The 22287-nt window shown below is 39.9% G+C and overlaps 1 protein-coding gene across 1 annotated transcript in view; it reads right to left on the bottom strand.

Annotated features, from left to right (window-relative positions):
- Window positions 1-323: 323 nt before the first annotated feature.
- LOC109699654 (antigen WC1.1-like) overlaps window positions 324-22287 on the bottom strand; it is a 141622-nt gene continuing 119658 nt past the window's right edge. Inside the window, 11 exon segments of the mRNA XM_074077847.1 lie at window positions 324-454; window positions 1444-1590; window positions 3581-3673; window positions 4059-4226; window positions 4844-5161; window positions 5250-5291; window positions 14457-14771; window positions 15877-16191; window positions 16268-16348; window positions 21251-21568; window positions 21658-21966. Coding sequence (XP_073933948.1) covers window positions 324-454; window positions 1444-1590; window positions 3581-3673; window positions 4059-4226; window positions 4844-5161; window positions 5250-5291; window positions 14457-14771; window positions 15877-16191; window positions 16268-16348; window positions 21251-21568; window positions 21658-21966 — 2237 coding nt within the window.

The raw sequence follows: 22287 nt of genomic DNA, 5'->3' as shown, positions 1-22287 counted from the left end.
CATGACTTTCTCTGTACCTACTGGAAGGCAATGGGGTAGTCGAGGCTAGTGATAACTCAGATCACATAGATAGTTTATAAGGAAAAGGATTATATGGAAAGGGGTATGTTTGGAGATGAATTTTCCAAAGTCATTGGGGTGAATATACCTAGATTTTTAAGAGAACAGCACTGGTCAGTGAAAGCTTAGAGTATTTATTATCAATAATTTCCTTTCATCAGAGGTACAAGTAAAAATTGTCTTCCTCAGTAATGAGGAAGACAGAATTCTCATTTACTTGGAAAACAACTGCCACAGGAGAGTTCTTTGCAGACTTGCTTGCTCTAAAAATGACACTACATGGCATCAAGCTCAATATCATCGTATTGAGGGTCTTCGGATCTTAGGATCAACGTGAATTCTTTCTCTCCCATGCTACAGTGGCCAGCTTCTCTAGGAGACTGAAGAGAGATGGCTGAAATGATAAAGAGAATTGTGGTTTCAGTGGTGACAGACACATAAACAAACTAAAAAAGCTATACCAGGGTCCTCTTGTAGAAGGAAAGCCTAGTACAGAGTGGTATCAAATAGGTGTGGGAGCCCAGAGTTTGTCTGAAAGGCTAGGTAGAGCTACCTCCTAGTGACTACTCTGTGCAGTCTTGTCTTGATCTCTACAACAGGAAACAGACATGAGTTCTCTCTTCCACACCAGGATGGTCAAATTCCTTAAGAACTGGAGGCAGGAGAGGACCTCTCTTGATTACTCAGTATCTGAATAACATACCACACTTGACCTCAAAGAATTAAAGAGAACGATGTGAGTCCTCTGTCAGATGACAAAGCAGTACAGCTCAATCAAATCCCACAGTTTCCTTCTCCCTGTGGACCACATGGCTATACTTCAGTACAATACATACCCTCAGGAAATGATATCTTATGTCAATTGAAGCAATAAGAAAGTATTATCTCTTCCTTCTAGGGATGAAATTTAATGTCTCTAATTAAGAGCATTCCACATTTTCATTAATTGTGGTTAGTGTCAAATTCAAACACTTGGTTACATTCCTAAAACAAAAACCTTGACAGTTCATAGGTTTAATTTACCTTATTAACTAAAAGTTTTTCAGATTAATTTTCACAATTGGAAAGATCCCCCATATTTACTGTCAGACTGCATGTTTTGAATTATTTGAGTTTTAAAAATAGTATCGAAGCCATAAAGACTCTTCAGCTCATACCAGCAGGTCTACACTGAATTGGTGGTGGGCACGGACACAGAGAACACAGTAAGTTTCATCCTAAGCAAGAGGTGGAATAGGTACAATAAAGCATGGACAGGAAAGAGCTGATATCATCTAGGTACATAAGGCTACTTAGTGAAAAAAAATTAATGATTGATGGGTCCAAACTCATCCTTCCCATGATGAGGAAGTAAGACTATTAGAGACAGAGCTGTCTACACACCTGTCTGAGAATACCTGTCACCACTTCCCTCTTCTGAGGAAAGGTACTTCTCACTCATTCCAGGGAAAGTAGACATTTCAAGAGCAGGTAACTCTTCAACATCATCATAACCATTTCCTGTAGCATCAACATGCTGCCCTGGAGGTTCTGAAACCAGACAAGGAATAAGTTGAAAGGATAAAATATGGATTTAACTAGGTGATGTCTTATGCCTCTTCTAATGCAGAGATTCTAATAGCTGATAAATACAGGCACCATATTCCAGTGGTTTCCCAAAGGCATGTATTTGATCTTCATATTCTTAAAATTGCATAAATCTATAAGTAGTCAGTATATTAAGGTAAATAGTATTTTACTAAAATATCCTCTCATACAATATAATATCACCATTTATTATTCTATGATTTTGGGCACAATTTTAAGGCTTATGGTATAGAGTTTAAATATACTACCTATTAGTGACTGAGGGAGACTGAATGTGGACCAAGAGAACCCGGACTGTTCCGGTGCCTTGAGGTAGTTGGGACATTGAGCTGTCAGAGAGAGTGAAGCCTGTGTTTTTCTTACCTGCAGACTGGGGATCACACCAATCCCAATCACAGGAGCCTGGGCTTCAAAACCCTTCTAATGCTCTGTTGACCTTATGATACCATCTCCGCAGAGTTCTCTTGGTCATGTTTCCTTTCAATTGCTGTTCACCTTTACCACTTGGTTCCCCAAGCTAGGGCCAACATTTTCCTCTCTTATATCTCTTGTAAGAAGGGTTTCTAATAATTGAAGGTATGGGCACTTTGCACTTATGTATTCAAAGGATTACCAAAGTCAATTTTTTTTCTGTCTATATTCACACGCTCTAGGAATGATTCATGTATTATTCTCAGGTCAAAACTCAATGAACCCAATTTTGTTCTCTTGCACCATAGTATTTTAGAGATGACCACTTTCTCATGTTGCTTTAAACAAATATAGCCTTTGAATGCATCATAACACATTTAATATATGTTTATAAGGCAGTAAAGCTGACAGAATTGAGCAGGAAATGACAGAATTGAGCCTGACCTTTCTCTTTCTGAGGTCACAAAAATGCGCAGAGAGGAAAACTATCTCGAACTGAAGTAAATAGACCCTTTTTTATCCTAGCCACCTGACATGAGTCTGCTTAAATGAGATTCTGCCTCTTCACCCCCACTATAAAAAGGAAGACCTATATTTCCTATTTGGAGCAGATTCAGGGTCTACCTTCTCCTCAGAATTCCCTATGTAAGAGGGAAGTTTAGTCACTGAGTCATCAGACAGGTTTCTAGTAGGGAGACAATCATCACAGACAAGTACATATAAGGAGGCTCAGTGTTATGGTTCAGAAGATATCTTGAAGCTTCAGACTTGTAGAGAGAGGGCTTGGAGCTCCTGTTTAGGAGGAGGCTGACCATGTGCTTTTCTTTAGTTATCATATGTATGCCCCCTCCCAAATGCCCAAGTGTTGAAGGCTTGGTTAAAAGCTTGGAAGTTGTTAGAAACTGTCAGAAGTGGGAGAAGGTGGAAGCAATGCTAGGAATCTCTCTGTATAGCTATCCTTATCTCAACTAGCAAAAATGCTATGTCTTTCTTACTATTGTTTATGCCTGTGCTTCAACAAAATTGGAGAAAAGGCCTGGATGCCAGGGGGTTGGGGGAAGAGGGAGGTGGTGGGGAGGCAAGGAGGAGAAATGGTCCAAACATTGTATGCACATATGAATAAATGAATAAAGAAAAAAAAAGAAGTGGAGCAGGTGGGAGGACTTAGATCACTGGGGGCATGCCTTCTGAGAGGATTATGTGACAACAGTCTTTCTCTCTCTCTTTTCCTTCCTTGTTCACCATGAGGTGAACATCTGCTCTACCATGTGCTCTCCATTTGTGCTGACTTGCTGCAGTACCAAAAGCAATGAGATCATGTGACCATGGACAGAACTCTGTGAAACTGTGAGCCAAGACAAAATTTTCCTTCTTAAGTTGATTCTATCAGGCATTTTGCCACAGTAATGGAGAGCTGAAAAATATATCATGGGAGATTTTGTTAGTATTGAGAGTCTGTGTTTGCTGAAAATACAAATTCCCAATAGCAGGTCATGAACAGAAATGAGGGTATAGAACATACCTGGGCTATCTAATATGTTCTCCTCTGATTTCATGAGGTAATCTATCTCCTGGTACAAGGCCTCAGCAGCAGCATCTTCAAAACTATGTAAGGCTGGGGAAAACAGCATGAGTTCAGAGACTGATCCTGAAGTGTTTCCTTAACAACAGTCAAAACCTTCTGTGTTCCCATGGAGAAACCCTTGTTGACTATCATGGCCCCTTCTTTAGCTCTCTGCTTCTTGGGACAGAACTTGGTTTTCTGACTGTGTCTGGATCCTATACTCAGTCTCCACTGACACTGTCTAAATAAGAAACCATGATATTTGAAAGCTTCCACATTCAACCAACGACCACAGCTTTAAGTCTTTAAAATCCTGAAGTCTTATCAGTGATGCAAGTTTCCAAATAATGGGAATACAAAGTGCTTTAAAAAAATCGAGATTGATCTGGTCCTTGCCCCACACCCTTTCCAGGTCACTGACATCCCTAAGTATGACCTTGGAGCTGGGCTCTCCAACTGTGCATCTGAATCCCCATGATGACAAGGACCAGGAGAAGAAGTGCTCCCAAGATGACGCAGAGGATTCCAGGTATGGAGAAGATGCCAGGTACAGGGGCTAGGACTGACTTGGTGCCTGGGGAGGACAAAGGGCCATTAGTGTTTAGGTAGGGTCATCAGAAGAACCCAATTATCCTGGTCATATCCTGAGTCGTCAGGACCATGAAGTGACTAGATCAGATACAGTGGGTCTGCCTGAACACCAAGATGTTATACCCCTTGTCCCGCCCTAAGCTGTGTCAGCAGTCTTCTCAGTCTGGTTCTAAGATATGTCTCTAAGGCACATGCTGGGGAGCTTTTGGAATCCTGTTATTTCTATAACTTGAAAAACCTATTTCTGCTTGTATCACCTGATCAATACGACTAATGTAATTGTGACAGAAATGTGAGGATTCTCTAGTGCAGTTCGCTGGAAACCTGAGCTTCTCCTCAATGGCATGGCTGTTCATGGCTCAGAGCAGAAGAACCACTTACTCCTAGGCATGGGGCGAGCTGTTGTCCTTCCACCTGGAAAGAAAAGAAGGAAAATGGGTCACTGTGGTAGGTTGGCCTGAAAAGTCCCTAGGACACTCCTACCATCAAGGGCACATGTTCCTCTCTTAGAGACCAGGAGATATGAGCACAGCCTTCTGGAGCCAGAGCACAGGGCCACAGGTTGGCTGGGCGTTGCTTTAGCGACAAACATATACACTCCCTCTGTTCCACTCTCTTGGCCCTGCCACTCACCTGAGCATCTCACGCCTGCATCTTCCTCATGCTTGCAGTTGCTCTGTCTCCAGGGTGCTGCTGCACAGTCCCATAGGGATGATTCACTTCCTCTGCACCGCACCTCATCCAGCCAGATGCTTCCATTTCCAGGGCCAAACGCTGCCTCCCTGAGGGCCTCCAAGGCAGATCCACAGCCCAGCTGCCGACACACCACCGCTGCCTCTGCCAGGCTCCAGGTGTCATCACACACTGTGCCCCAGGTGCCTTCATGCCAAACCTCCACTCGTCCTGTGCACTCGCTGTCTCCTCCTCTGAGGCGGAGCTTCTCTCTGTCTGAAAGGCAGCAATACCTCCTCTTACCACATAGGTGCGAGGGAAGGAGCCCCAGGGACTCAAGGGGGCGGTGGGAGTGCTGAGGTACCTGTGCAGGAGGCAGTGGCTGGACAGCTCTTTGGTCTCATATCTGCAGTAGTAGACAATGGGGAAACACTGGGTCAGGGTGGGCGTCCTGCTACAGACCAGGCTGGTAGTGGTCCTGGGCCCAGTCCAGATGATAGGTGAGAGAACAAGCTTCAGAATTAGTCTAACTGACTGGAGTTGAGACATTCACTAGAGCATGTCCTTTGTCAGCACTGAAATTATTTAATCAGTTTACTAGTGTTATCACTTGCCACATTCCCACAATAAGCACATACATGGGTGGGCACACATGTACACACACACACACACACACACACACACACACACACACACACACAAACTTAATGGAAGCCTCACTAGAGGAATGTCCTTGCCTATCTCATTCCCTGTGTTACTGCTGTGTGGACAGTGCCTGGCATATCAAGTATATGTGGACAACCTTCTAGAAATACTGTATACAGGGGCTTGATCAGTATTTATTGAATGAATGGATGAGCAAAACCTGCTGAAAGATAATTCCTTTAAAAATTTCTAATCAGTAAGAAAATATAAATTAATAACAATGATGTGTGGTAATAAAATCAGGCATACCACATATTTAATCATCACAAGTAATTAGTTTTCACAATTTCACAGCATTTAAATATAAAATTAAAGAACAGTTTGAAAGAATGGCAAAATTTGTATTCTATCAAAGAAATAGCACAAATAGGATACAGGGAACTGTTGATAAATGGACCATGGGTACCTGATAAGGCAGAAATGTCTGCATAAAACTCAGATAAATATACTCAGGAAAAAATAATATGCAAGAGGACACAGAGATAACATAGAACTTAAAAAAAACACATGAAAGAATTGAAAACAAAAGAGGTTCACATATGTGCAAAACAATACTGAGAAAGAATGCATAGTACTTGTCATAAAATACCAGAAATGGTGAATATTTTACATACTATCTATCAAACCACCTATCCTATGCAGAGAACATCTTTTGCCTCTGTTTGATGCTTGCTCACTTTCAGGATTGGACACTTGTGGTGTCACAATTCAGAGACTTGAAAAAGGGGTAAAGGAGAATGATGGAGGAGTCAATTCAAGTATGATAAATTGTAGGAACTTTTGCAAATGTCACAATGTAGCCCCCATATAACAATAATATGATAATAAAAAACCAAATAATTCTTAGTATTTTACTACATAAAACATTATTATGTGGTCTAATAATTTAATATCTTTTCATCCTCTGTAAGGAGAAGGGGGAAAAGATGAGGAAAGAAAGTCAAGGAAGAGAGTAAGCTTCTTTCCTGAAATATTTATTTTCACATTTTCTACAATAGTGGATTTCATACAATTCCTACCATAATTTAAGTTAAAATTGCATGAGAGGTGTTTGTGTGTGTCTGTATAAGAGAACAAGGAGGGCAAGAGAGAAGAGAGAGAGAGAGAGAAATCAAGAGGAAGAAAAAGAAATTAGAAATAAGCAGAAACACTGTAAAAATGCAAAAGATTAATGGAAGGAAGGTATGAAATATGATGGGCAATTTTCAGTTCTCATTTACTTCATGCTTCAAAAGATATTAACCCAGGAGCAATTGAAAACAGTTATGAAATAAATAGGGAAATGCTTACATAAACTAAAGTGCTAATCTTTTTTGAATGCAATATTAGACCATTGTTTTACAAATGACTTGGGTTCACCTATTATCTGTGATGTATTGAAAAAATAGGAAAGCAATTTAACAATATGCATGATATAATTCAAAAGTTGTAAAACACATAAAAAGATACTATCAGAATCAATCTTTTAATGGGAATCTGAGCTTAGACATGTTTCTAAGAAAATGGAGGATTTGGTAAAAATGGTTCTTCCATTGTGTTAATCCTATTTATGTCAGTAGAATATGAATGAGGTAAAGGTTGGATGGGAGGGTACATTAGTGACTTATTTATGTGTTTGAATTTTTATACAGCTTTTCACTCACAATGAGAAAATAATGTTTTAAAAACTTAAGTGAAATATAAAGGAAATTGTCTAAGCCTAAAGCAAATTTGTGGGAAGAATATAATTCTCCTAATGGCAAGCAAATATAAAACCTAGCAATAACAAGTACAGGTGATTCAAGTATGAGACAGGGAAAGTGGAGGGATGTAAGGGAAGGTGGGCAGTCAACCCTTCATGCCTCCAGAATTCCTTTATCAGATAGATAACATCACTCAAGGGATCTCATATGTGAGAAGTTCCTTTACATAGAGTGAATTCAAATATGCTCTCATGTAACCTCTGTCCATCTGTCAGAACTGTTCCCTGGAGCAGCTCATGGAGAGACTCTTTTTTACTTCCCTGGTAAAGTCCCTGATGGGGAAGGACAGCATCTGGTTATATCTTCCTCAGCATATCTGCTAACTAGATGAATTACAGATTCATTTTGTCATGGTGTCAAGTTGATTTTGCACCTGAGACACACATCGATATGTGCCAATGTCACTTCTAAATGCACCCACCCCCACATTGATCAACTTGTCAAGTAAAGTAAATATATTTGCAGCGTCAAATTTAATACCAGCACTTATTTTCCACTCTCAGTTTTCTGAGTCAGTATCTCAAAAAGATTGTGTATAATTTTCATCTATTCCTTTTTCTTTACTTCTTTTTAGACACCATCAAAACACTCTATTCTTAAAAGTGTTCTCATTAGGACATTCCAAGACATAAAGTTACCTAAATATAATAGACACTTTACAGTTCAGTAGATAGTGTCAATAGATTTAAGGACACTTTATTATTCCAACTTTCTTGCTTATTCCCAGAATATCCAGCTAAGAAAACAGTGTGGGCAAAGACCCAAAGAAGAAAATATACTAGATGGTCCCTCAACAAAGAATTATGACAGTAAAGAATACTGTTCTTCTCCTCATGTACAGAAAGACAGACAATTCATGGAGAAAATGAGCAGAAGAGAACCAGGAGATGAGAAGTGAGGAATGGGAAGGGGACAACCAATGTAAGGCCTTGTCAACAAGATATGAATTCTCTGTTTTATCTTAGTTCACTTAAACTACTGGAGGTGTTATAGGCCAGGAAAACATACTGATTTTTAAAGTATTCTTGCTGCCAGGGAGAGAATATATTGTAGAGGAGAAGGATGAAATTAAGTGACCACTAGAGGTAGTTGGAACAATCTAGGCAACAGGTGATCTTTCCTAAATTAAGATGAAGTGAGATGGAGGGAGGAGGATTAGGATACATGTGGAGACAGAGACAGCAGAGCTTTGCTATTATATGGGAAGAGCAGGCATAGGGAAATGGAGAAATGAAGTTAATGACTGTGTATTGATCTTAAGTTAATGATAGTGATATTAACTGGTGTGAAGAATTTAACACAAGGGAAGCTAGGAGCAGGGACTGAATGTGTTGTGACCATTTTGAAGGAGAGCCAAATTGGAGTTGCCCATTAGATAAACAAATGTAGATGTTAAGTACATCTTGAATACATGAATTTGGAGCTACAGAAGAGGTAAGGTGGAGGGTATATATTTGGGAAATTGTTGGTATGTATATGTCATTGAAGCCACAAATCTTAGGGTGGGAGTATATCTAAGGAACAGTATAAACTCTGATATGTAACCTTAGGGTGTCTATAATCTATAGGCTGAGCTGAGGAGTTGTGACATATAGAGAATAAGAATTTAGTGAGGTAGAGTGAGTGTAGAAGCAATAAAAACGAAATGTAAAAATTGTAATTTTGAGAAACAGAAGCCAACTGTGTTGAATGCAGCTGAGAGGTCAAAGTAATATATTGAAGACCAGAGAGATTTCTAGATTTCATTTTGTTTTTAAAAAGCAATTCTGAGAAGTGATGGGGTATAAAACTTAATCAAAATGATTTTAGTACAGTAGGAGAGTCACAAGATGGAGACAGTGACTATGGACAGTACCTGTAACAGACTTAACTGTAGAGGAGAGAGTTCAGGAATGTGGCAGGAATTAGAGAGGAAATTGGGTTTGAAGAAGAATGCTCATCTGTTCAAATGCTTTTAAACTTGTCTGGCACTGGACACCGTACATACATTGACAGGAGTGAACTAGGAGAGAGGCAGATGTTGGTGGTGCAGAGCAAGAGGGCACAATTTACCCAGTGGAGACTGCAATGAGGTGAGTAGGATTCAGATCTGTAGGCCAATAAAAAGAACTAGCTAAAGACAAGGACTAAGTCTCTGTCAAGAGGGCCAAGCAAAGAGTGTGCACTCAGGTGAACAGTGGAGCTATATTTGAAGAAAGAAGATGAAATCACAATTAACTGTTTATCTTTTCCAGTGAGTTTTGATGCAAAATCATCATTCACAAGAGGGTGGTGGGTGACATATCAGTGGAGGAACAGTAAAGAAAATGTATAGTAACATTTTAGAGATAAGGTAATTATATATGACACAGAACAGACAAGAAGTTGTGAACAGTGTGGAGAGAGATTTTTTGCCTATGGATTAAAAAACTTCAGAGACCTTATTGTGTATTATTTTCAGCCTTTTTCATTAGTGTAGTACAAGCAATGAGTGGTTCACTACAACCATCCTTATGTTATCCAGGTGAGACTAGCAAAGAGGACAACGAAGGGTTGAATGTACGCAAAGGAGATTAGTTGTAATGTGGGATCATGGTATTTAATGTGGTTTAAAAATGTGAAGACAATGGAGAATGTGAAACTGAGAAAGAGAAAGAGCATCTCGATGTGGATGAACAATTATTAGAAAAGGAACAGTGTAGGCTATGAGCCATAATCCTAAAAGGCAATGGTCAGAAATTGGGACACTGAACTTAAGATGTGGAAGTGGACATTTATTAAGAATCAATGGTCTAACAATGCAGTAAAAGTAGAACTCAACAACAAAAGTAAAGACAAAAAACATGCAAACAGCTGGAAACTAAATAACTCATTACTTAATGAAGAATGGATCATCGATGCAATAAAAGAGGAAATTAAAATGTTCCTGGAAGTCAATGAAAATGAAAACACAACCTACCGGAACCTATGGGACACAGCTAAGGCAGTCTTGAGAGGAAAGTTTATAGCCATGAGTGCATATATTAAAAAGATTGAAAGATCCCAAATCAATGACCTAATGATACATCTCAAACTCCTAGAAAAACAAGAACAAGCAAATCCCAAAACAAATAGAAGGAGAGAAATAATAAAAATAAGAGCTGAAATCAACGAAATAGAAACCAAAAAAACCATACAAAGAATTAATGAAACAAAAAGTTGGTTCTTTGAAAAAATAAACAAGATCAATAGACCCCTGGCAAACCTGACTAAAATGAGGAGAGAAAAAACCCAAATTAGTAGAATCAGGAATGCAAAAGGGGAGATAACAACAAACACCATGGAGGTCCAGGAAATCATCAGAGACTACTTTGAGAACCTATATTCAAATAAATTTGAAAATCTAAAAGAAATGGACAGATTTCTAGATACATATGATCATCCAAAACTGAACCAAGAGGAAATTAATCACCTGAATAGACCTATAACACAAAATGAAATTGAAGCAGCAATCAAGAGTCTCCCCAAAAAGAAAAGTCCAGGACCTGATGGATTCTCTGCTGAATTCTATCAGACCTTTAAAGAAGAACTGATACCAACCCTCCTTAAACTGTTCCATGAAATAGAAAGGGAAGGAAAACTGCCAAACACATTTTATGAAGCCAGTATTACACTTATCCCAAAACCAGGCAAAGACACCTCCAAAAAGGAGAACTATAGGCCAATCTCCTTAATGAACATTGATGCAAAAATCCTCAACAAAATAATGGCAAATCGAATTCAGCAACACATCAAAAAGATTATTCACCACGACCAGGTAGGCTTCATCCCAGGGATGCAGGGGTGGTTCAACATACGAAAATCAATAAACGTAATAAACCACATTAACAGAAGCAAAGACAAAAACCACTTGATCATCTCAATAGATGCAGAAAAAGCCTTTGATAAGATCCAACATCATTTCATGATAAAAGCTCTAAGAAAACTAGGAATAGAAGGAAAGTTCCTCAACATTATAAAAGCTATATATGACAAACCTACAGCCAGCATTATACTTAACGGAGAAAAATTAAAACCATTCCCTCTAAAATCAGGAACCAGACAAGGATGCCCACTATCTCCACTCCTATTCAACATAGTACTGGAATTCCTAGCCAGAGCAATTAGGCAAGAAGAAGGAATAAAAGGAATGCAAATAGGTAAAGAAACTGTCAAAATATCCCTATTTGCAGACGACATGATCCTATACCTTAAAGACCCAAAAAACTCTACTCAGAAGCTTCTAGACATCATCAATAGCTATAGCAAGGTAGCAGGATATAAAATCAACATAGAAAAATCATTAGCATTTCTATACACTAACAATGAGCAAACGGAAAAAGAATGTATGAAAACAATTCCATTTACAATAGCCTCAAAAAAAATCAAATACCTAGGTGTAAACCTAACAAAAGATGTGAAAGACCTCTACAAGGAAAACTATACACTTCTGAAGAAAGAGATTGAGGAAGACTATAGAAAGTGGAGAGATCTCCCATGCTCATGGATTGGTAGAATCAACATAGTAAAAATGTCGATACTCCCCAAAGTAATCTACATGTTTAATGCAATTCCCATCAAAATTCCAATGACATTCATTAAAGAGATTGAAAAATCTACTGTGAAATTTATATGGAAACACAAGAGGCCACGAATAGCCAAGGCAATACTCAGTCAAAAGAACAATGCAGGAGGTATCACAATACCTGACTTCAAACTATATTACAAAGCAATAACAATAAAAACAGCATGGTACTGGCACAAAAACAGACATGAAGACCAGTGGAACAGAATAGAGGATCCAGATATGAAGCCACACAACTATGAGCAACTTATCTTTGACAAAGGAGCTAAAAATATACGATGGAGAAATAGCAGCCTCTTCAACAAAAACTGCTGGGAAAACTGGTTATCAGTCTGCAAAAGACTGAAACTAGATCCATGTATATCACCCTATACCAAGATTAACTCAAAATGGATCAAGGATCTTAATATCAGACCCCAAACTCTTAAGTTGATACAAGAAAGAATAGGAAATACTCTGGAGTTAGTAGGTATAGGTAAGAACTTTCTCAATGAAACCCCAGCAGCACAGCAACTAAGAGATAGCATAGATAAATGGGACCTCATAAAACTAAAAAGCTTCTGTTCATCAAAAGAAATGGTCTCTAAACTGAAGAGAACACCCACAGAGTGGGAGAAAATATTTGCCAATTATACATCAGACAAAGGACTGATAACCAGAATATACAGGAAACTTAAAAAACTAAATTCTCCCAAAACTAATGAACCAATAAAGAAATGGGCATGTGAACTAAACAGAACTTTCTCAAAAGAAGAAATTCAAATGGCCAGAAAACACATGAAAAAATGCTCACCATCTCTAGCAATAAAGGAAATGCAAATTAAAACCACACTAAGATTCCACCTCACCCCTGTTAGAATAGCCATCATCAGCAACACCACCAACAACAGGTGTTGGCGAGGATGCGGGGAAAAAGGAACCCTCTTACACTGTTGGTGGGAATGTAGACTAGTACAACCACTCTGGAAAAAAATTTGGAGGCTACTTAAAAAGCTGGACATCGATCTACCATTTGATCCAGCAATACCACTCTTGGGGATATACCAAAAAGACTGTTACTCCAGAGGCACCTGCACATCCATGTTTATTGCGGCACTATTCACAATAGCCAAGTTATGGAAACAGCCAAGATGCCCCAGCACAGACGAATGGATTAAGAAAATGTGGTATCTATACACAATGGAATTCTATGCAGCCATGAAGAAGAACGAAATGTTATCATTCGCTGGTAAATGGATGGAACTGGAGAACATCATTCTGAGTGAGGTTAGCCTGGCCCAAAAGACCAAAAATCGTATGTTCTCCCTCATATGTGGACATTAGATCAAGGGCAAACACAACAAGGGGATTGGACTATGAGCACATGATAAACGCGAGAGCACACAAGGGAGGGGTGAGGATAGGTAAGACACCTAAAAAACTAGCTAGCATTTGTTGCCCTTAATGCAGAGAAACTAAAGCAGATACCTTATAAGCAACTGAGGCCAATAGGAAAAGGGGAACAGGTACTAGAGAAAAGGTTAGATCAAAAAGAATTAACCTAGAAGGTAACACCCATGCACAGGAAATCAGTGTGAGTCAATGCCCTGTATAGCTATCCTTATCTCAACCAGCAAAACCCCTTGTTCCTTCCTATTAATGCTTATACTGTCTCTACAACAAAATTAGAAATAAGGGGAAAATAGTTTCTGCTGGGTATTGGGGGGGGGAGCAGGAGGGGGTGGAGTGGGTGGTAAGGGAGGGGGTGGGGGCAGGGGGGAGAAATGAACCAAGCCTTGTATGCACATATGAATAATAAAAGAAAAAAAAAAAGAAAGTACCAGAATAAATGTAAATGCTGTTTGGTTATTAAACAAACATAGATGATAAATAAACCAAAAAAAAAAAAAAAAAAGAGAATCAATGGTCTATAGATTGGTAGAAGTGGGATGAAATAACTTCTTTCCATCTAAGAGGTGAAGACACTTTTTAGAGTAAAAGACTATGAGCTCAAGGGACAGAGCAATTAGAGTCCCCAAACTGCTCCTCACTTACTTGACAATGTTGAACTTATGAAGTGATTATTCCTGACCTAACATCACTTTTCAAAACCAAATTAAGTGATCACCATAAAATCTTCCAAATATTTGTCGTGAAGTTAAATTTCATGAGGTTAAACATGGAAAAGTCAAAAGAATGATAGTACACAGCAAATGATTTATATGACTTGCCTGATCCCTTACCCTATTGACTGTGGAAATGAAGATCAATTAACGTAACCTACAACTGCATCAGACCATTGGTTGGAAAGTTTATCAGAGCATTATTTCATGCCCTCCACATGCTCATTTCAGTCTCCCTGGTATTTTCGCATAAATTGGTATCTCATAGGATTCTTTACTTTTGCCTTTGACATAACATGAGACATGTAGATTAAATACTCTCTATCCCAAATTCACTTTTAGACTTCTTTTCACTCATCTCTCAGATTTGAAAATACAAAATTTCCCTAACATTAACCCACAGAGACAAGACAGACACACAGAAATAGAGAGTAGGTCACCTGCACACATAACATAAGCTTCATCCCTTGAAGAGCAAGATCTGTGTTTCCAAGGCTCAGAAGGACATTGCCAGAAGGAGGTATCAGTTTTTCGACACTGTATTCCATCGACCCATTGGGGTCTAGAACCATCCCTGGGAACAACAGAAAAGTTGACACTCCCACTTTCCCCACAACCAAGCTGTCTGCAGATCACAGACAAGGTTGTGACATCCATGGGGGTGCGGCAGACACTGCCCCAGGTCTGGTTGTAGAAAATCTCCAGCCACCCAGCACACTCCTGGTCCTCGCTCACCATCCTTAAGGCCAAGAACTCTGAAACCAAGAGGAGAAAACAGGGCAGAGTGAGCATTTAGATATTAATACCCTGGTGTTTCTTTATTCTTCAGGGTGAATGCTTATAGCTGACTGTGCCAAAGAATTGCCACTATGTGGAAGGAATGAAAATTCTATCCCTTATGGCTTTTCTTCAGTCTTTATGTTTCTACCTTGATGATGTAGTGTGGAGTGAATATGCAGTTCTTGGACCTTGTGCTCTGCAGGGAAGACATGCTAAATTCTGGTTACTGACTGACCATGTGACAGACCCTGTAAAAGGGAGTATGAACAATGGGTGCCAGATAGACTCATGGGACCTTAGATATGTTCTTTGATCCTGGAGCCTATGAATATGCTAATTCACATGGCAAATGAGCGCTGCAGACAGGATTAAGATAAGGACATTTTCTTGGTAAGAGTGTCCTGGATTAACCAGGCGAGCCTAGTCTAATCACATCCTTAGACCTATATGCTTTCTGTCTCTGGTCATAAGGAGATGAGACCATGGAAAAATGGTCAGAGAGTTGTAACATTCTTTGTTTAAAGAAGAAGAAGAGGTCATAAGTCATGGAATGCAGACAGTTTCTAGAAGCTGGAAAAGATAGGGAAATAAATCTTCCCAGAGTCTCAGGGAAATGCAGCCATGTAGAATCCATTTATTTATTTATTTATTTATTTTAACACAGCTAGTCCCAGGTCAGTGTTCTAACCTATGCTACTATAAATCATAGTTTGTGTTGTTGGTATACTGAACATGGTATACCATGTATATTGTTGCAGCAGCAATAGGTAACTAGTATAGTGATTCTTAGAAGTTTGTACACACAGGTAAGTGAAGAGTGAGCCCTGCTTTCAAATGGAAACTATAGGAAATCACTGTGTCAGAATACAGTGCTGACAAGGAAGAACCAGAACTTCAGATGCTGTAGGAGCAAATGGAAGCTGCTCATCTCCTTGTCTACTACAAATGCAGGCACTGTGAGAGGATTTCCTTCACCCTGGTCCTTTCAGCAATACCCTCAACCCCATTCCTGGGGTTCATATGCAATCCTTGAGGCCCTCCCTCCTCCACTCCATCCTATGAACAGAAAGCAATAAAGACCTGAGCAGATGACCCCTGCATCCTCCTTGTGCCTGCAGTCATGCTGCCCCCAGCCCTGAGAAGGGCACTTCCACACGTGGGATTCCACTCCTGTGCAGTTCACATCATCCAGCCAGATGGGTCCTGAGCCAGCACCAAAGTGAGCAGAGCCCAAGGCACGCAGGGCCACTCCACAGCCCAGCTGTCTGCAGACCACGTGGGCATCGCTCAGGTCCCAGCTGTCATCACAAATGGTGCCCCAGGAGCCCTGTTGCAGGATCTCCACTCTCCCTGCACAGCGGCCACCCGCTTCAACCAGGCGCAGCTCTCTGCTGTCTGAGGAGAGAAAGATCAGGTCAGTGGGCATGTCCACAGGGAAGGAGAAAGTCTGAATACTGGAGTACTTCCTCACCTGAGCAGTTGGAAGCACTCCCCTCTGAGGCTGCAGAGCCAGCTGAGTCATTGCACTGGGGCCTCAGTTGGGTCTGGCTTCCTATGGAAAAGGTTAAAGTATGACAAACAAAATTAAATTAAACAGTCTTGAAATGCATCTGAGGTGAAAATTGAAACACAGGAGTTATAATTTCTTGTCTTCAGAGAGAATCTGTATTGAGTTTTCTGCTTCTGACTATGCTAAACTTTTTGATTTCAATTCAGCCACTAAGAACAACTTTAGGAATGTGGAAATATATCAATATTTTTGGAAGTAATTGTAGAGCTCTCAGATCAATAAGAAGTTTTTGGAGCCAAATTCAGAGAGAAGTAAAGGAGTAGGATGTGCCATTTTCCCTGGTGGCAGATTACCATTCAAAGATCACAGCTGATCCATTTTGAGTTGATACTAGTACAGTGTGATAGACATGGATCTAGTTTCAGTTTCTTGCAGATGGGTAACCACTTTTCCCAGCAACATTTGTTGAAGAGGCTGTCTTTTCTCCATCGCATGTTTTTGGCACCTTTGTAAAAAATGAGGTGGATACTTGTGTGGAGTCATATCTGTGTCCTCCATTCTGTTCCACTGGTCTTCATGTCTGTTTTTGTGTCAGTACCATGCTGTTTTTTTGTTACTGCTTTGTAATATAGTTTGAAGTCAGGTATTGTGGTACCTCCAGCATTGCTCTTTTTGCTGAGTATTGCCTTGGCTATTCGCAGTGTCTTGTGTTTCCAAATGAACTTTAGGGTAGATTTTTCAATCTCTGTGATGAAAGTCATTGGGATTTTGATGGGAATTGCATTAAACATGTAGATTGCTTTTGTTAGTATAGTTAATTCTACCAATCCATGAGCATGGGAGATCTTTCCATCTTTTGTAGTATCAGACCTGAAACTCTGAAGTTACTACAGGAAGGAGCAGGAAACACTCTGGAACTAATAGGTATAGGCAAGGACTTCCTCAATAGGACCCCAGCAGCCCAGCAACTAAGAGAAAGTATGGACAAGTGGGACTTCATAAAATTAAAATCTTATGCACAACAAAAGGAATGGTGTCTAAACTGAAAAGATCACCCACAGAGTGGGAGAAATATTTGCTAGCTAGACATCAGACAAAGGACTGATAACCAGAATATACAGGGAACTTAAGAAACTGAACTCTCCTAAAAATCAATGAGCCAATTAAGAAATGGGCAACTGAACTAAATAGAACTTTCTCAGAAGAAATTCAAATGGCCAAAAAACACATGAAAAAATGCTTACCTCCCTGGGCATAAATGAAATGAAAATCAAAACCACACTAAGATTCCACCTCACCTCTGTTAGAATAGCCATTATCAAAAACACCACCAACAACATGTGTTGGTGAGGATGTGGGGAAAAAGGAACCCTCATACACTGCTGATGGGAATGCAAGCTGGTGCAACCACTCTGGAAAACAATATTGAGGCTTCTAAAAAAACTAAACAGATCTGCCATATGATCCAGCAATCCCAGTCCTGGGGATATACCCAAAAGAATACAATACAGGTCACTCCAGAGGCACCTGTACAGCCATGTTTATTGCAGCGCTATTCATAATAACCAAGTTATGGAAACAGCCAAGATGTTTCTACTACTGATGAATCAATCAAGAAAACGTGGTACTTGTACACAATGGAATTTTACTCAACCATGAAGAAGAATGAAATGGATGGAATTGGATAACATCATTCTGAGCGAGGTTAGCCAGGCTCAGAAGACCAAAAATCGTATGTTCTCCCTCAAATGCAGACTTTAGATCTAGGGCAAATGCAGCAATATGGTTGGACTTGGATCACATACTAAGGGGAGAGCACATACAGGAAATATGGGGATAGGCAGAAAACCCAAAACATGAAAGTGTTTGATGTCCCCACTCCAGAGGAAATAATACAGAAACCTTAAAGCGACAGAGATTAACATGAGAAGGGGATCAGGAAACAGTGTAAAGATCAATTAGAGATGAATCAACTTGGGTTGTAACACGTGTGTACATGAAAGCAATGCTAGGAATCTTTCTGTATACCTATCCTTAACTCGACTAGCAAAAGCACTTTGTCTTCCTTCTTATGCTTATGTCTTCTCTTCAACAAAATTACAGGTAAGGGCAGAACAGGTTCTGCCTGGAAGTGAGGGGGGAGGGGGGAGAGAATGGGAGAGGGGGGCAGGGGTGGAGAAATTACCCAAACAATGTATGCACATGTGAATAAATGAATAATAATAAAAAAAAGAAAGAGAAGATGGAGACAAAGATTGGAGAAGTGCCTGGAGCTACCAGAGTTAGAAGAACCAAGGAAAGATTCTTTCTAAGAACCCCAGAAAGAGCATGGCCCTATGAGTACTTTGATTTCAGACTTCTGGCCTCTAGAACTACAGAAAAATAAATTCCAATTGTCTTAAGCCAAAAAAACAAAAACAAGAGCAAACAAAAAAATCCAAAGGTCATAGCTGAGACTCTGAAAAGCTCAACAGGGGTTTATGAGTCACAGGTCTGGGGGAACTTATGTATAACTCACAGTCAACCAAGGAGGAGGAGCTCTGATAAATAAGGAGTAGCCTTAAACCACATATAGAGAATGAACTAAGAGCAGATTCTTCACAGGGATGGTGCCCACTTCATAATCACCTAAATTCTTTTAAAGATAATGTTATCTACTCTTAACTAAGCTCCCCTAAAGAAGCAAAGAAAATCCCTTTCTGATTTCTCTGATTTTTAAAAATACAATGTCCATCAATCAAAAAAAAATCTATATACAAGTGGTTTGATAAAACAAAAAAGTTGAGTGAATAAAAGATAGAAAATGATTTTCATATAACATCCAACTACTGGAGGTACTTAACTAGGTATATGAATAACCATGATTAAAATGTTCATAAAATTAGATTGCATGATGTGTATTTTGATAGTGAAATGATAACAAAAATCCAATAACAATTTGGGAGTTGAAGAATTAATAACTGAATATAAAAACTCACATTTTGAGTCTAACAGAAAAGTACATCAGCACAAGATAGAAATAGAAAAGTGGAAGAATAGAAGAAAACACACAGAGTAAATACAGAAAGACAACCCAGAAGTATAAAAAGGGATCTAGGAGACAGGGTGAGGAAGTCCTAACATTCCTGTAAGTCTTAGAAACATAAGGACATAATTAGTAGTATTAAATGTAGAAAATAGAAAATACACAAAACAGCTATTTCAAACATCTGTGATTTTAAAATATATTCACAATATTCGAACAGCATGCAGGACAGGTGGGTTCCATTACACCTTCCTTGAATCTGGACTGACTGTGGCAAGTTGTTTGTAAGCTACAGAATGCCGTGAAGCCAGCACCACTTTATTTGGGAGCCTGGTCAGTAAAATTGTGCATCATTCCCTTGAATTACATGCTGTCTACTCTGCTGACATCATCATATCGGATGGCACAGGTGAGCATGGTTTGCTTAGCAGCCCTAGCTGTCTTCCATCTGTAGCTGTGTGAATGAGCTGTTTTGGAGGCTCAACCTGGTGAGGTCACCAAATGGCTCAGACCCAGACAACATCCAAGTACAACTTCATGAGAGACCCTAAGAAACAACTTCTAACTGAACCCTTTCCAAATTCTTAAGCCAGGAAATCATGACCAAAATGAAACATATTTTTCTGCTGTTACGTATTTTTTGGGGGAAGTTTTATTATGCAGTAATAGTAACCAGGACACTTAGACTCAGCATCAAATAAGCAATGCTATACTCCCATATTTATTTTGGCTTTCTTAGATGAGATCAATCCAAGTGCTCATAAACAGAAGAATTCATACAGAAAATGTGGTATATATTCCCAATAAGATTTATTCAGCTACAAAGAAGAATGAAATTCTGTCATTTGCAGCAAAATGGATGGGACTGGAGGGCATAGTGCTAATTAAAATAGGCCAGACAGAGAACAAAAAGTACTGCCTGTTCTCATTTACATGTGGAAGTGAAAACATTACCTAGAATGCAGAGCAGTGGTTACTACAGTTTGTAGGTTTACTCATAACACCAGCCATATCCAATCAGGTATTAACAATTCATATTACGAAAACGTTAAGGAAGATTAGTGTTCTGTGATTCATTCTGGTAATGTTTTCTTTTAAATTTCTACTTTGGAAAAAGACAAATGTTTTCTTCAATATGCAGAATCCAGTTATATATCTGAACAATAACATGAAACCTATTCTCAGACCTTACATGGTATCAAACTCAGAATGTTTGTACAATGATATGTAGAAATAAAGTAATTAAACTTCTATGAGACACTCTTAGAGAATATTTTTGTGATCTTAGAATAGTCAAAGTTCTCTCTAAAAGGAAATAAGAACACTAATGTACAGGAAAAAAGCTGAATTTTTGTGTTTCATTATGACTAAAAATTTGATGCTTCAAAGCATACTGTCTTAAGAGAGTGGAAATGAACAGCCAACTGTTAAAACCCCCAAAAATACAAATGCTTGCAATTTATCCATTGTTGTGGTAATTTGTAGCATCATTATCTGTAATGGTCGAGAACTGGAAACAACTCAAATCTCCAACACTGGAATGAATCAGTCCATGGTCACGTGGTCATTCACTAGAAAACTCTGCAGCAGGAAATTAATGTGAGTCAACTCCCTGAATAGTTATCCTTATCTCAACCAGCAAAAACCCTTGTTCCTTCCTATTACTGCTTATACTCTCTCTACAACAAAATTAGAAATAAGGGCAAAATAGTTTCTGCTGGGTATTGAGGGGGTGGGGGGGAGAGGGAGGGAGCAGAGTGAGGGGTAAGGGAGGGGATGGGGACAGGGGGGAGAAATGACCCAAGCCTTGTATGCACATATGAATAATAAAACAATTAAAAAAAAAGAAAAGAAAACTCTGCAGCAATGGCTCCTCTTAGACACACATCACACAAGGTGCATCCTGACTGCTGTCTTACCTGAGCAGACCACAGAAGCTGTGTTTCCAGGGGCACAGGCAGGAACACCTAAGGCAGTCACAGGGCAACTCCACAAGAAGGACTCAGACCCTGAGCAGTGGAATCGGTCCTTCCAGATCTCTTCACCTCTTTCTAGATAGTATGCTCCTTTTGGGGTTGAGATGGCGATGCCACAGCCAAGCTGACGGCAAACAACATTGGCGTTGGCCATGTTCCAGTGGGAGGCGCAGAGTGTTCTCCAGCCTTGAGAAGTATTCAGTTCCACTTGACCCTCACACCGAGAGGTGCCATTATTCATGAGCCGGACTTCAGCGTACTCTGCAGAAGACAGGATTTCAGCAACATCTGTCATTTGTCTTATTCCTACAGAGCATGCTGGGAGGTTCAAGTCCTGCTCTGAGTCTCACCTGAACAGACAATGTGAACAGCCCCACTGGGTTGGCAGCTGCCTCCAGGACATGGCACTCGGGGGCAGAACCAGAGCCTTTGCTCTTGACCCCTACACTGGAATTCTTCAGCCCAGACCTGTCCATTGGCACTTTTGAAGGCCACATCCCCCAGGACAGATGCAGCCTTGCCACACCCCAGCTCTGCACAGATGACCCGGGCATTAGCAAATATAAAGTTCCCATCAGATACTTGAGTCCAGTTTCCTCCAGAGTTCACTTCCACCACTCCTGAGCAGAGTCCACCTCCTCCAGCCAGACGAACAAATCCTGAGAGCCATGGACAAACACAATGAGTGCGGTGCCTTGGAATTGGAACAAATTTGTCACAGACAGTGCTGTGAAAATTTTTCTTTTCCCAGGGATGGGGTATGGAGAGAATATTCAATAGGTGGTGTCTGAATTGGACTTAGATACTGGGGTGTCTCCATGAGATGTGGTATTTTTCCTGTACCACTGGGCTTTCCAGTCACCTTTGAAATCCAGAGATGGTCACATGGCCTTCCCATCAAGGCACAGGAATAGTTGAGAAAAGTGGTTACTGGAGGCCCAGAAGTGGGCAAAACAGTCTCTAAATAGGAAATGATTTCG

The sequence above is a fragment of the Castor canadensis genome, chromosome 6 (assembly GCF_047511655.1).
Source record: "Castor canadensis chromosome 6, mCasCan1.hap1v2, whole genome shotgun sequence".
In the NCBI taxonomy this organism is placed as follows: Eukaryota; Metazoa; Chordata; class Mammalia; order Rodentia; family Castoridae; genus Castor; species Castor canadensis.
Note: the sequence above shows the minus strand (reverse complement) of the source record. Positions and strands in the feature narration are given on the sequence as shown.